The 16346-nt window shown below is 37.9% G+C and overlaps 1 protein-coding gene across 4 annotated transcripts in view; it reads right to left on the reverse strand.

Annotated features, from left to right (window-relative positions):
- LOC140762979 (uncharacterized) overlaps positions 1 to 16346 on the reverse strand; it is a 48789-nt gene that overhangs the window by 31521 nt on the left and 922 nt on the right. For 3 of the 4 annotated variants that reach the window (XM_073100976.1, XM_073100979.1, XM_073100977.1), the window contains exons 2-5: positions 15174 to 15321; positions 13753 to 13907; positions 8461 to 8643; positions 2648 to 2723 (exon numbers count right to left, since the gene is read on the reverse strand). In XM_073100976.1, coding sequence (XP_072957077.1) covers positions 2648 to 2723; positions 8461 to 8643; positions 13753 to 13907; positions 15174 to 15321 — 562 coding nt within the window. The remainder of the gene's footprint in view (positions 1 to 2647; positions 2724 to 8460; positions 8644 to 13752; positions 13908 to 15173; positions 15322 to 16346) is intronic. The other variant, XM_073100980.1, reaches the window with a different exon arrangement.

The following is a 16346-nucleotide window of genomic DNA, read 5'->3' on the forward strand; positions in this document are numbered from 1 at the left end:
GGCTGTGGTTGGGCCCCCAGCCCACCAAGGCTCTCTTGCTATTTGGGTTGGGTTTGAGCCTATTCATTGCCTCTAGCCTAGCTCATTTGGGGCCATTTGGATCCTATAACCCTGTTTATCTTTTTCACCTGATTTAATTAGCCTGATCCCTCGTAATGACAATTTAGTATCATGTGAATTTTAGGATAACATAAGACTCGCCCTAGGAGACCCTTGACTCATGTATTTACCAAACATAAATGCGCTAATAAAATAATTAATTCTATTAGTTCGCTAATCTTACGTATGGCTTACTTGCGTGAATTAATATGATTGCCACCGCATGAGGAGAATTTTGGGATTCCGGTGGAACCGGCTAGCTAATGAGATTTAGCATACTGTGGAGACACCCCAGGCGAGTAGAGTTATACAAATCTAGAATAATATAATTACAGTCATTATACCTGTCATGACACTGTAGAAAATGTCGGTATTAATGCATGCATTTAGTACACCATGTTATATCTTTATATATGCAGTTATTGATAACTTGCTCATCATAATATTATGAGAATGTTAATATAGCATAAGCATTAGTATGATAATGCTCTACATGTATCATGTATGGTATACCCTTGCATAGATGTATATTTGTTGTGAACATTGAATGTAACGATCATGATGACTATAACATACTTTACACTTATAGACACTGCACCACTTCCACCTATCATTAGTAGTCGGATTCTGACTAGGCAGTACCGTTACTCACTCAGCCCAAGGTTAAAGGTAGAGTGTATTTTATATGACTATACTATTAGCGGCCTACACTTGAGGTCGGGAGCCTGTGTGGCATTCAGGTAGTTATATTGCATAGTCAGGACTAGATTATGATGATAGAACATGATTGTGAGGCGGGGATATAACTCTAGCGGTACCCGACGACGCAGGGTTAGGGTGTCTGTTGATGAGCCGAGGGCTCCCGATTCTCTCGCTGAGGGCGGTGATGATTTAGAGAGAGTGTGATATGGGCTTACGACCGGGGTCCTTAGTCTGATGGCCACAGACAACCGGTCACTTGTAGTGTCGCCATTCACGTGTAGGTGGTACTACCATTAGATGTGTATATATCCCCCCTTCGATGTATGAGATGATGGATGATTATATGATGGATGATGGTTTCTTGAGAGTATTTACCCTGTGTGGTGAATAGCTTGGTGAGCGATAATAAGTATGATTAATGCTTTGGTAGGCATGAGATGACTAAACTGTTATTTTATTGTTATGCATAACATGTAAACCCTTTGATGGAGATGTGTACGAATAAGAGATTGCATTGAGCTTTATATCTGTGTGGACTTATCGTGATACGTTTAGGAACTAGCATGTTCCAGGATAGTAACTGGTAATTTTTATCAATTGCATTGATTTAGTAACTAATGGTAAGTCATTTCAATAAGCATATTGTTATTGTTAGCAAATATAGGCATACATTAGATATACACATGTGATTTCATTATTTTAGATTGTATGGATCCTACTCGCTGGGCTGTAAGCTCACCACCTCGTGGTGACATCATTTCAGAGCTAGGGGACGCAGGTGCGGGTAGCGGAGAGTAGCTGCCTTTCTTTTTCAGTATGTCTATTAGTTATATTAAGCCCCTACGAGGGCGTTGTGATGATGTTGTATTTGGACTTTAGCATTGTATTTTAGATATATATTTGGAAGGCTTATTGTGGCTTGTGAAACTTGTATCCGAACTCTTATAGTTGAGTTTATTTATGGTGAAATTGTGCTATTGTGTGCCTTGTGAAATCCTTGTACTGACAGGTCATATGATGCAACGCGTGGGGGGATTTATCCACGCGGTTTACACGTGTATTTAGAGGTTTGGGTGTTTCACATACAGAGATCAAGTTGTTGTTAGATAGTTGAGGGAAGTGGTTGAGATCATTACAGGTTTAGGGTTTTTGGGTGATGAATGTCGGGTAGTGCAGTCTAACAGAAGACCCAAAGAGTTGTGATTGCTTCAATTATGGGTTTTGGTCCATCATTGTTGATTCAATTAGTAAGTGGATTAAGTAGAAAATCAACCCTAATCATTTCAGATAAAATCCTGCAAAACTATTGCTTTGATTACCAAACATACAACAAAAAGGAACGCATGCTTATTCTACGAGTCAATAATCCTAAATTGCATACTTTCTAGTTTGTATCACAACTGAAGAAAGTTTTTCCCTAACATAACTGTAATGTAGTTTCAAAGCAGTATGGAATTGCTTCAATGACAATACAAGAAAGATTGGGAAGTGTATTTTGCACACACAAAAGGAGCAAAGTCCATGTCAACAATAAATGATTGTACTACAAAAGGTCATTAGAATGGTTAACAAGACGAGAAAAAACTAGAGGAAAGAAGAATAATTCTTGTTGATATATTTATATAGCTAGATAAGCATATGCAGAAAAATCAGGATCCCAAAAGTGTAATACATATTTATAAATTGATATCATCAAGAAAACTTCTAGAATTGATATGCATGTTAAACACTTAAAATGCAAGAACTCCAGGCAAACGATATGAAAATAAGTCTTCATTCAAGAATTCTTCATGTAATTCACGAACTAATAACATGAAATAAGGTAGTGGAGAACAACAAATCATACCATCAACATGGTCATAGTGGTGATGAGTAATAAATACCACTAACTTTCTTGGGAGAGAAGTGACAACCTCTGCCAGCTGATAAAAAATTCAGAATAGAGTTTTGTTAATTAGTGAAAAATGGAGAAGGAATGAACTTCAGATACCCTACCGGAAAACTGAAAGCATTGCAAAACTGCCAAATGGTTTATAGCAAGGACAACTATAATTCCCAAGTTGAAAACCTCGAAGTTTGAGTTTTTGAAACACCAATGTCCTTGTACACGACATCCAACTCACAGATATACATCATAACAGAAGTGAACCTCTTAAATTGAATCCACTTTAAAGTTTAAAGATTTATTCAAGTAACTAGAGCTGCAATTTAGGATGTAGAATGGAATATGATCGGCAAGAGATGGACTTGTAGTTGGAAAGAATAGGAACTCATCATTAAAATTTATTTATTGATGATGAGATATCGGAAGGTAAATGAAGAGTGACTGAAGGGAGACAAACAAATACCAAGATTCTGTTCAACAATTAATGCAGGCATCAATGCTCCATTTTATTCTATTATGGTTCTTAAGGTCCAATTGTTATGTTTCTCTCTGAATTGAATTTAAATGTCATTCAAATGGTTTTGTTGAGCTAATTAGTTATTATTTTTTCCTGATCTGTGTCATCGTTGGTTGGCAAATTAGGCTGGTCAATTTTTTTTTTTTTACTCAAGACATGGATTGTCCTGTCAAGTAAAATATAAATTGGAGACTGTTCTTTTAGATTTGATACCATTTTAATAATATTTCAAAAAAGCACTTCCAAACTATTTACCATCTCTCTCCTTATCATTTGCCATATCATCATCTTCCCCACCCCTCCTCATCTCTCCTCATTTTCTCCCCACTTGCTCACTCAACCAAAAGTACTCATCATCTCTATTCCACGCAACCAAAGCACTCTTTCTCTCAATCCTGGTCAATTATTTTCCTCCATTCACGTTCTTTCTCTTCTCTAAATTCATACATACCTCCAAGGATTGCCATGCCTATGGTATGCCCCAAGATAGGACTGCTACATACCAGCCCCATGCAAGAGAGGGAGAGAAATAGAGGAGAGAGGGAGAGGGAGACTAACCATGCCACTGATACGGTTCCATCAGGCCGAGCCATGTCAGGGGCGAGGAGACATTGGGTTTAGCGCCCGAAGCCAATCCAGAAAATGCAAGAAAGACCCTGGACTTCTATTATTTACTTTCAGCTTTGCATTTGCTTATTTAAGTTGTAATTCAGATTGGACCCTGCAGTCTGATCATTTAGTTTCTACTCCCATTTACTTATTAGGTTAGACGGACCTAAGCTCATCAAGCTAGGCCGATTGGATTCTAATTTGGTAGCTTACTATAAATACTTGCAATGCGCACCTAATTGAACTATCTTGGATTAATCAAATTGTTAAGATCATCTTCTTCCTCCCGTGTTTGACTAGACCAAGCTTGGCCGACCCTAGCACCACCTAGGGCCAACCACCGCTGCCTGCCTCTCGTCCCGGAGAGACGGCCCTTACTCCTTTCTGTCACATTCTATGGGCAAACCCTAACCTTCTATTGCTGCCAGCTCCACCATGATTGCACCACCACCAAGGCCGACCACCACCACCATCATATCAGCCTCCATTCCACCATCCACTATGGTAAATTCGTACCCTCACCCTCGATCTACCAAACTTCCAAATCTCACCGTATCAATTCGTACCCTCACCCTTGACATTCTAATCGTTGGATCATAAGATCTTGCCGTATCAAATATCCGCAATAAACTTGGCTTTCACCACGAATGTCGGAATTCGCATCCGAAGATATATTCAGACTCTCCTCAGTCTCGAGAGTTGGAATATATCTTTAGATTGCTAAACGATACGTGATCCTAACGGCCACAAAGCCTCCACAATCAATGATTCTCCTCATCAAGTTGTGGTCGTCGCTCTCTCCTCACTGTTGTGCCCATGCCCTAGCAAGAGATAGAGAAGACAAAGTGAATCTTTACATTTTTCACTTGAAAAGCCTGTCATCTTCTCTATCTTTTGCTAGGGAATAGTTGGCGATGAGGAGAGAGCTGCGGCGATCGACGGTGATGAGGAGAGTGGAGGCAATGAGGAGATAGGAGTGACACCATTAATCGCTTCTAGGACCACTACACAGCAAATCACTACACTGACGAGTGCAAGTACGGCAGCACAACAATCCTTGCAAATATATCCTTTCCTTCTTGTCCCCTTTTCCATTCCACCATAACCACCCTCTCCTCCATCGTAGCCATCGTCACATATGCCCCCATAAGATCTAGCATTCCTCCGTTGATGTCTCACGCCGTTGCATCTACTACAGTGACAACAATTGTTATTAGAGTAGGGAGAGGAAAACACCTAGGTGCCAAATCTGAGAGAAGAGGAAATGAAGAGGTGGATGAGTGGTGTGAGGTGGGTTGGTGTTGGAGAGAAAAAGGTAATGAGGTAGGAGAGAAGAGATGATTTTGTTGTAGTAGGATAGAAGAGATGAAGAAAAAGGGAGGCAAAGGTAGGGAAGATGATGGCATGGCAAAGATGTATGAGGTAGCAAACGGCAAGGAGAGAGAAAACCTAGATTTTTAAATAGTTTAGAAGTGCTATTATTTAAATGTAAAAAAAAGGTCTAGATGTGGTAATTTTAGACGTGAACTTGGGTTTAGGCTAGAGATCAAGTAAAGGAACAAGATCCACTAGATGATAATGTCACAAACCTATTAATTGACAGTGTGCATTTTGCTTTGAAAATGTTGTCATTGCTTGGGAGGATCTTGCTTTTGAAGCATAAAATAATTGTAGAACCACTAGAGAAACATCTACGTCCTCATATTTTACATGAGCTCCCCATCTTCTTCCTCTTGATCATCTTCATATTGCTCTTTTCTGACCAAACCACCATTGACACTGAGATTGACTGGTTGTCTCTTAGGGCATTGATTTGAACAATGTCCTACTTTTCCACATCATTGACACTTCCTAGGATTTGTAGCGATATATGGTTTGTTCTACACAGCATTGTTCTCTATCTGTTTTGGCAATAATGTTGTTGAATTCTTTGACATAGTTGGTTGTGGTTCTATACATGATTGTCCTATTGGATTTCTTAGTGGACTAGACTGTGTAACTAAATCACGGTGCGAAATACATACTTGATTCAATAATGGATCCAATGAAGTTGCCTTAGAAGATAACTTATTAAAGGGAAAAGCCCTCCCACCCGATCGATCTAGTTGATTCTCTACCGCGTAGCCATCTGAACTGCATCATAAGAATGAAGATAGGTTGAGCATGATTTGATCATAAATCATTAGACAAAGTCCTCCGAGAAATCTCTCTACTTGTTAAGCTTCTATCTCCTATGAAGCACTTAAACGGATATGATACATCAAGGATGCAGCGATAAACTATTTAATTTATATTTATGTATACATGAAATCAAAACATTTCTACATTAAACTTCAATGGCATGCATTTATCCAACATACTATCTAATAGGTTAACACTGCATTTACATCATTAGCAAAAACATTTATTAATGTACATCATATTAACTAGTGTTTTATGTCCACGAACTTGCTATTACAAAATATTGCATTAACAATCTCCAATTGGCATATATATAATTTATTTTAATATTTTTATTGCTCGACCACATATATGCCCTTATATGCACCCGCATTTTACGTAGGTGTTATGTGGCCACATGATCGCCTGAACATGGTGGACGCTTTTCGAAACATTGTTACATCTATCTATCAAGAAGACTGACAACTGACCTTTTATTGTAGGTGATCTTACAAATATTGACCTAAGTCAAAGCACCAAATTTTGTAACCATTATCTTGCAGCAAGATCTTAATAAAAGGCTGAGGCTGAGAACATGAAAGGAAAAAAAGAAAATAATGAAGCAAAGTAACAGACATGACCTCTCAAAGTAACCAATGTGACCTCTCAAAGGCTGAAGCTGTCAAAATTTTAGTCTTTCTTCCTCAGAATATGGACCATACAAAGACAATTAAAACAACAAAAAAGAGAATAACCTGCTGGAAACTTAGAGCATATATGCGGTGTGCAGGGCAGCATCTGATGGACCTACTGGCATAGGCCGCAGCAGACTTAAGAATTGCCAAATGTAACCTCCCACCAATCATTGCTAATAACTCTCAATAGATTTGAGAGACAAACAAAATGAGAGGGAGAGAAAATGAGAGACATCCATACAAGAAAAGAGAGTGCGAGGAGGGAAGCACAACCAACACGTAGAGAGAGAAAGGGGGGCAAAGAGGGATGATCACAGCCTCATCGTTTGCTGGTCCTCTGCTAGTTTATGACACAAAATGAATCTTGGGTCGGGTTTTCTGGTTCAATATTTGACCCAAAACCGGCCCATTGTTAGTAAACTTAAAGTCCCTCTCATATCATTGGCACATCTTCTCATATCAGCCCCATATCATACACATATCCAGTTATTTTAAAAAAAATTAAAAGAATAAATAAAAAAAAGGATACTTCTACCCTGTATCAGATGCATATATGTATCCAATACATATTGGATACCGGTATGCAATGTGTTTTCACGTACTGGTGTTTCATAGTCTATCTCAGAATAAATTGTTCCATGCACAATTGAGGATGCTGATAAGTGGTAAAGTCTGTAGTTCTTTTGGTTTAACAAGAAGAGATGATCTAAAGGTAGTAGATTGTCAATAAAATACGATAGTATAGTCGTGGGTGGAATGGTTTCCTTGTCGAAAATTTTGATATTGTTGATAAACCATTGATCATAACAAAAACATATATGTAGCAATTGCTTCATTCAAGGCCAATATCTGATTGGTCGCTTGTTCTTGATCGTCTGTAGTTGATCCCACCATTCAGAAGCTCCTCTCTTTAGCTTGTATGTACGGGTGGCAATTGGGTCGAGTTAGCCGGGTTCAAGTCAGATCGGGTCACGATAATGCAAGCACCAACATGACCTATTTATTAAACAGATCAGAATTTCTAAATACGAACACTACCCGTTTATTAAACAGGTTATATGGGTCATAAATGGGTTATTGAGTGACACAAATTATTCAATTTTTTATAAGTTATTCAGGTTATAAATAGGTCTTTTCGGATTGTAAATGAATTTTTTTGAGTTATAAACAGATTTTTTTTCATGTCATAAACAGGTTAACTAGGTCATTAATGTGTTAGTCAGATCATAAAGGGTTGCTTGGGTCATAAAAGGGTTGCTTTATACACGATTTAGCTCAATGGGTCGGTGAGTCTATCCATTAACAATTGAAAACTATAATCCTTAAAGCGCAATTCTAACGTCCAAAGCTCAACCACTTATAATACACGAATATATTTAGCATGCTCATATCAAAAATTATAAAGCACGAGTGATAATAATGTAATTTCATTAAATTTCCCAATCTCAAATAAGTGTCATATTTATCTTATTGGGCATATGTTTGTAGATCCAAATTAATTAGAAGTCTCTCTCTCTCTCTCTCTCTCTCTCTCTCTCTCTCTCTCTCTCTCTCTCTCTCTCTCTCTCTCTCTCTCTCTCTCTCTCTCTCTCTCTCTCTCTCTCTCTCTCTCTCTCTCTCTCTCTCACTCTCTGAGAGAGAGAGAGATGGAATCATCAATTCACCGTACTTGAGTACACTTAAATCATTATATAACCAAATGAACAAGCTCACAATAAATGGTGAAGGGTAAGAAAAATTCATATGTAAACCTAAATAATCCAAAAGTAGATAACACGAATGAATGCTTTTACCTCTGCATGAACGTGCGAACAACATCCAGGATCCATTATCAGTGCATCTCCAGAAGCAATGAAACTACAATCATCTAAGACATTGTCACTGTTGTTTGGTAGTATGACGACTAGATTTGTTGTGCCAAAAGGCTTCTGTGTTCTACTCTTCATTGGTATAAGTGTTATCCCAGGAGGGTATTCCTAATATAAACAAATTCTTTGTTTAAATGCAATAATATTGCAAATATGCTAATAAGAAAATCTTGGCAATTTTAACCTAAGCTAAGAATTGGATAAAATAGCTTGCTTCTCATGTTTACAAAGTATAAAAGTATATTTGAATACCGAATGAATCCTTTCCTGGATACTTTAATTATATTTTTATTATCAAGATGGTGACAAGAGTATCCAATGGCACATGAACCATTAGATATAAATAATCAGTAAATTTTGAGTCGTTTATCTAAAATATACTGATATATGATACCACACCATATTCTCCTTTCATGTAGCCAATAATGCATCAGAGTTAATCCCATCAGCTAAAGAAATGCGATATCCATTGTGAATGAAAGGATAATTTAATATACCTAAAGTAGCAACATACATATCCACAGTTAGAGCGATTGTAGTCTGACAAGATATTCTACAATAAATGACAAAGCAGTTTCAACATCAATTATACTCAGAAATGATAACAAGAACAAATTCACAGCATCATCTTTATTCATGTAAAATTTGGTATATATGGAGTTATCTCTAATACAGAATGGTGAATTTGTGATTGATCTCCTTTCATTGTGATTCTTCTGCAAAGATGTGCAGTTTGCATCTATAAAACAATTGGAGTCTCTACAAACCCCAATATTTTCATTATTGTTCTCTTTTGATCTTCTCACTTTGTGACTTAGATGTACTTTAAACTAGTATTTGCCTTTAAATTTCATCATCTGACCCATTGGGTGTGTGTATAATATACCCAAAATGTCCTTTCTCTATCACAGATAAGCTCTATGTTTCAGTTTCCTGTAATTCTATAGCTTCTAGGTTGTACTTCACTGATTTCCAAATTTCCATGAAAAAAACAAATTGTAGCTTGGACAAAATTAGAATTCAGATTAAACATGAAATTCCTGCAATAATGAGATCGTTTTCTTTCTTCATTCTTACAGTCCGATCTCACTCAAAATCCGTACCTTAGCAATAAGATTAGATATCCTAATTGCAATGAGTGCTTCACCTTAATCCATTTCCAGACGAGCATTCCCCTTGTACAATAATTCAAGTAGCATCAACTATCAAAATCCTTTTTATCTCCAATAACATCATACCCTATTAGAAATTTAGAATATATATAATCCAGAACAGCGATATCAAATTTGCATACTTGAAAAAGATTTCTCAAGAGATATGGAGCCATATGTGGTCTTATGATCCAAGAAGGTGCAGAGGTAGGGGTGAAAACGGATCGGATACGGCTCGGATAGTGCTCAATCCATATCCGGATCCATATTTTTTATCCGGATACGGATTTGGATACGAATATTTGACGGATAGCAAAAATTAAAACCATATCCTAAGAAAACGAATACGGATAATTTTCGGATACGGATCGGATAGTTTTCGAATACGGATCGGATAGTTTCGGATACGGATCGAATAGTGTTCGGATAAATTTTCGGATCTTAAACAAATACGTATCAAATTTTAAACAAATTAATAAAGTATTGAGTGCAGGTTGTATAAAATAAACCATCCACATATGTCAATCGATTGCCATACAAGAAAAGACCAATTAAGGTTTTCTATTTGAGATAGCAGAGAAATATGCATAATTTGTGCTTATATTAATCTATCAGTAACTCTAGATTCTCCCAGCAATGATATTAACAATAGAAGATATTGCCCTTCATTGCATTGCCGGTGAGTGCTATTTGACTTCATTATGGTGCGAATTTAGGTAGGATTGTAGAGTACTGCAAGCATCCAGATATCCCTAATATTTTTGGGCATCTTCTTCCTTTTATCATGGCCAATATACTCCCAATCCTGCCAAAGGTTAAAAATGTCTATGAATGCATTAATATACCTGACCAATGGAGTGGAGGGAGGGTCGACGGCGGTGGAGGAGGGAGGACCCGTGGAGGGAGGGTCGGTGGCGGTGGAGGAGGAGGACCCGTGGAGGGAGGCCGATGGAGGAGAGCTGAGGTCGACGAGGGAGGGCCGGTGGAGGAGAGCCAAGTTTGATAAGGGAGGGCTGGAGGAGGGAGCCGGTGAAAACAGGTGAGAGCGATGTGGATTTTTGTCCTTAGATGGAGGCGGCGCCGCGGCTAGCAGTGAGGATGTGAGGGCGATGGAGATTTGGGGGAGATGGTGAGTAGATGGAGGCAGTGATGGCGGTGAGGGTGGTGGGCTAATTTTAGATGGAGGCGACGGGATCGAGGACCCGTGGAGTGAGGCCGGTGGAGGAGAGCCGAGGTCGACGAGGGAGGGCCGGTGGAGGAGAGCCAAGGTCGACGAGGAAGGGCCGGAGGAGGGAGGCGGTGGAAATGGGTGAGCCGGTGAGGCCATGAGGGCTAGCAATGAGGGCGGCGCCGCGGGTAGCAGTGAGGTCGATGGAGATTTGGGGGAGTCGGGGAGATGGTGAGTAGATGAGAGATACAGGTAGGGTTTAGTAACTTTAGTTAAGTATTTATTAAGCGGGTAAACGGATATCCGTTATCCGAATCCGTATCCGATAAAATCAACTAAACCCGTATCCGTATCCGGATCCGGATTTTTTTCTAAAAGGCTATCCATATCCGGATCCGGATCCGGATATTTTTGGAAATAGCTATCCGTATCCGTATCCGAATCCGGATCGGATAGGATTTTCCTATCCGTATCCGATCCGATCCGGATCGGATAGCGGGTCGGGTCGGACTTAATCCGACCCGTTTTCACCCCTATGCAGAGGGCATTAACTTCACAAAGATGAGATTACAAGGCAAAGGACATATGGGGAGAGTCACATTATACATCAACGGCAGTCCCCACCTTTTACTAGAGGAAATGACAAGAGTCAAAGAAAAATGTATGCATCTTCTCGAAATAAGAAAGCTTTCGACCTAGGGGAAATTGCTGAGTGAACAGACAAGAAGTTGATGAAAATCCTATATTAATAAGTTGATCAAGGGGAGGCTCATGAAAATGACAAAAGACATTGTCGTATTTATCAGACACCAAATAGATGAATATGCCAAGATGCTAATAGAGAAAGAAAAGTAGTCACTTTCAGCTTTGAACTGTTTTCAACACAGCCTGCTAATATCTGGCAAAAGAATAGGGCCTCATGACTGCCAATGGATGTGGTGAAGATTGAGGAGGATCAAACAATCAATTGATCAAAAGAGCATTTGGACAACTTTATGAAGCCTACCATACGGCTATGTTGTTGTTCTCTAAGACATGCATTTGTGTTACATAGTCTAGCCTGTTTTAGGCTTCCCTGCAGTCATCTAACAAGAAAAGGTGCAGCAGCTAATTCGTCCAAAAAAGGAGCTTCATCAAGTTTAGTAGTATTTAGTAAATTTTGTAAAACCTTCACCTATTATCCATAAAGAAAGCTACTACTATGAGAAGTATGGGTTTGTGCGCCATGCAGCATAAACCATGTAGACTTGTATGGTACAAGAAGACCTGCACAATCTGGTGTTCTTTATGTGATACCAGGTCATGTCATATTTCCTTTGTCAGCATAAACCACACAATTCATAAAGACCGGCACATACCACACCGCCAAGCTATTTGCCTACGTCGTGCAAAAGGCAGTTAAGTCCTTGATGAGAAGTATTATATAATTTAGAATTCTTCTGTCTTCTTTAGGAAGGTTTTAGTGTTCCAAAAAGTTGTATTCACAAAGGTTCTTGAAAAAAAATAATTACTTCTCTAGTTTTGATTTGAACTAGTGTCTGCAATGTTCCTTGGTATATGTCACCCTATACAAACTTCCGCCCTCAGCTGTAGTTAGGGAGATTACAGATAAATCAATTTTTAGTGCTCAACTTGGCACCAATGATGGAACAGGGACTAATGTCCTTCGATTTGAAATTTTGTATTTAATCAGACCATCATCCTAAATGGCATTGTGTTTTCTTTATCATCTTGTTGCTTAAATAATTGACATGAAGTTCATCGTTCAAAATTGGCCAACTATTTTAACAGCTAAATCTCATTAATATGGCAATGTGGCATAGTCTGTTACCTTCAGTTTTTGCCAAATAAACCATACAAATAAATCAGAAAACCTTGTGTGACATCCATATTAACAGGTGACCTCTGTGTTCCGCTAGGGAAGTATTAATTGCTACAATTAGCTTATTTGGAGGTGTAATTGACTAATTTCCCACCCATTCTAAGCAAGATTTTCCCCTAATCACTCGGTAACATTTGAAGAACATCCTAAAAACAGTACAATGCAGAATTTTCTTATTTCTAGTTAAAACGTTGGAAACACCTAAGATTCTAATTCAATACTCCACTATTTCATTCATTCTAATAGATGGGCATATCCTACATCCATGTTTTAGTGTAGCCTTTCTAAATATTCAAAACCTAGGCCTTACTGACACTGTCTAGTCCTCTTTTTAGTGTGATCAATTTTCAGATTAATTCATTTTACTCTTCTTTTAAATAGGACCTCAGCTCTCTAAGAAAGGATACAAACCAGTGCCCAAGGCTCAGACCAACATAGGGTCTCCTAAGGACAATTCATATGCAGCCTTATTCCTGGCAATCCTTAATTCATATGCAGCCTGAATAATATTTGACAAGTTTGAGAAAATAAAAAAGGGATCATTTCTTTTTCACTCCCTGAATTTTTTTTTATACATAATAACTCTCTAAACTTTTATTTTTGGTACATAATGACCCCTTAATGGAGGGTGTCAAGTGAGGCTTGAGAAAATTCATATGCAACCTTAACAATATTTGACAAGTTTGAGAAAATAAAAAAAGGATAATTTCTTTTTCACTCCCCGAAGTTTTTTTTATACATAATCACCCTCCTAAACTTTTATTTTTGGTATATAGTAACCCCTAATAGAAGGGATCAAGTAAAGTATTTCTAATAGTTCAAGAGATCATTATGTATTAAAAAAAAGTTCAAAAAATCATTATAAAAAAGAGTGATAGTTCAAGGGATGAAAAGGAAATTATCTCCAATAAAAAAAAGGAGAATATAATAGCAAAATCTACAAGATAAGCACATTTCCAGATTATAAATATGCCTGAAATATCTAATTGAACATACTCAATTGAAAATTATAAAACCTGGCAATGTAGCATACTAGCAGCTTTCGATTTTGACGACATAGCTGAACAAGGAAAAAGTCCAGTAACTACAAAAGGTCCTAAACGAGCAGCACAGGGCTTCACATCCAGAAGCAACTTTAAGGAGCTCTCATTGGATATCCACCTACATGATTCTGCATATAAAAAATTAAGATAGTAGTATCCAATTGCTTTACTATGACTACCACATGTAAGAACAAATGCACATATATAAACTATAGGTACATGGCACATATATGACGAGGCTAGCAGTGATGGAAAACTCGACGGTGAGCGGATCGCTGCTAGGAGGGGTGTCGTGCGGCACCTCTCGTGGTATGTGCTAGTACGCCATCAGCACAACCATCGTTGAATTAGATTATTACAAGAAATAATAATTGGATAAGGATTTGAAAGTTACAACACAGGAGCTTACCAAAATCTTGCTAGCATGCTACACGTTGGTAGCACATCCTATGTAGACTTAGGAGAACTTCTTATGCCATGATAGCAGATCTAAAATGTGAGAGAGAATAAGTAGGAAGTAAAAGGGGTGGGGCAGGGGTGTGGTCAAGGTGAGAGCAGTCATAGCACCTCTACTGCCACTATTACAAATAGAGTCTCAAAGGATAGAAAGCATAAGGACGCACTAAAGTGAGAAAGAAGACGATCTCACTTACCGACACGATGACATTGCTTAGAAGTGGGAATAATAGATAGTCTGCCAATTGATCGCCACTTATAGTGGCAATCTCACACACACACAACACATACAACTAATGAATGTAAAAGTGGCATCATCGGTGGTGCACTGCACCTGACCCTTATTGATAGAACGAAGTATGGGTGATGGCATAGTAACCCCCTGATATTGTATCATGCACCTGGAAGCCATGCTATGTAATACTCAGCAGAGCAAACCTAGAGTGCTACTGTCACAAGTTCACAACCACCAAAACTTCCATCGAAAGGACATCTACAACTGGCCTCATGCTAATGCGATGCTTGAGACTAGAAGATATACAAAACGCATCCCTACTACCAAAGATGTTTTTGTGACTCAATCTTGGGCCACAAAAGTGTATGTTGCATTCCTTAAACCCTTAAACATCATATCAAGTAACATGCTCAGCTACAAAAGATGTTTTTATTATTCATGAAATGCATCGTTATAGGTAGTTGAGTATAGTACATTAGAGAATATAATAAAATAATAGGTTATGATAGCCATAAGATTTTAATAAATGATGGTTAGCTGGGTGTAAAGTTAATCCGTGAGTCAAGAATATGAAGGATATAAGTTTTTTAAAAAAAGGTCAAAAATGTATATAGCATATGTCTATACCAAAATGAAAAGCTGTTCAAAGATGAATATTCTTAACTATGCTGAATAACAGGATATCATATAAATGTGTTCTGACCTTGTAGATGTCCCCATTTGATCTCCAATGTTCCAAGGACAAAAAGAGTATTGATAATAGGTTCAGGACCAAATTCAGCTTCTTCTACATACTTTAGGAGCACCCATCTTCCACCAGTTGCAGTATCCAAACCCACTTGCATAACAACCTATAAAATAATCAATAAAATTTTGCACATGTACTTAGAGGTCGTTTCACTGCTTTAAAATTGCCATTGAATATTGTCTTACTCAATGGTACTTTAGACTAAACAAAGTTAGCACATAATAGACTAAACATAATAGTTAGCGTATAAAAGTTAAAGATCTGGTCAAGCATTTCCATGGTATGAGATAAATAAACTAGGGCTTGGATTTATCCCTGATAAGCCCAGATATAATTTCTTAGTTGGCAAGTTCAAGAGTCAGATATTTAACTAATCTAAAGCATGCCAAATTGGATCCAAGTGGCTTTCTAAATTCCAATTTTATGAGATCCATAACCCATTACACTGAAGTTGGATTTCAGTCAGCAAGATAAGATTAACTATCGGTTATGGTATTTTATTAAGATAATATGCAATGGCAATGGTGAAGTTCATGGCTAGTTAAACATTTGCAGCCCCACAGAAGCTAGTGATAGCACCAGAGAACGGATTAGTGCAAGGTAGTTGTACACAAGTCTGGTAAAGATCAAAGTAGTCACAGAAGCATTTGTCAACCAAAAACAGAAGAAACACTCTATGATAGCAATTCAGGCAGATTCTTATTTCAAGTAACTTCGAGAGACTAAGAATAAACAAGACAAGTAGAGGGCAATTGCAGAGGACAAGTCGCTATAGCACATGAAAAAGTTCACTTAAATGCTTTTGCACTTCCTACACAAACTGTTTAAGAGATCTGAAATGGAATCGTTGATATACATTTGGCAAGCCTTCTACTTTGGAGTCTGGTCAATGGACCATTTAAAAGAATATGAAAGGAAATTTTATGTACTAAAATTAGAGATAATTATACTTGACTCTTTGAACTTTTGCCCATTTCTACATAGATCCCAAATTTTTTTTTCGTGACACAATGAACCTTAACTATAGAAAAACCTCCAAAATGTTCCTTCCATTAGTTATCCATTAGATCTTTCAATTAACAAATTATATGTGAGTGTTACCTGATCAAGATCTTTCAATTGAAAAAT

Source organism: Typha angustifolia, chromosome 7 (genome assembly GCF_048772165.1).
Source record: "Typha angustifolia cultivar Huaian chromosome 7, ASM4877216v1, whole genome shotgun sequence".
Taxonomy (NCBI): domain Eukaryota; kingdom Viridiplantae; phylum Streptophyta; class Magnoliopsida; order Poales; family Typhaceae; genus Typha; species Typha angustifolia.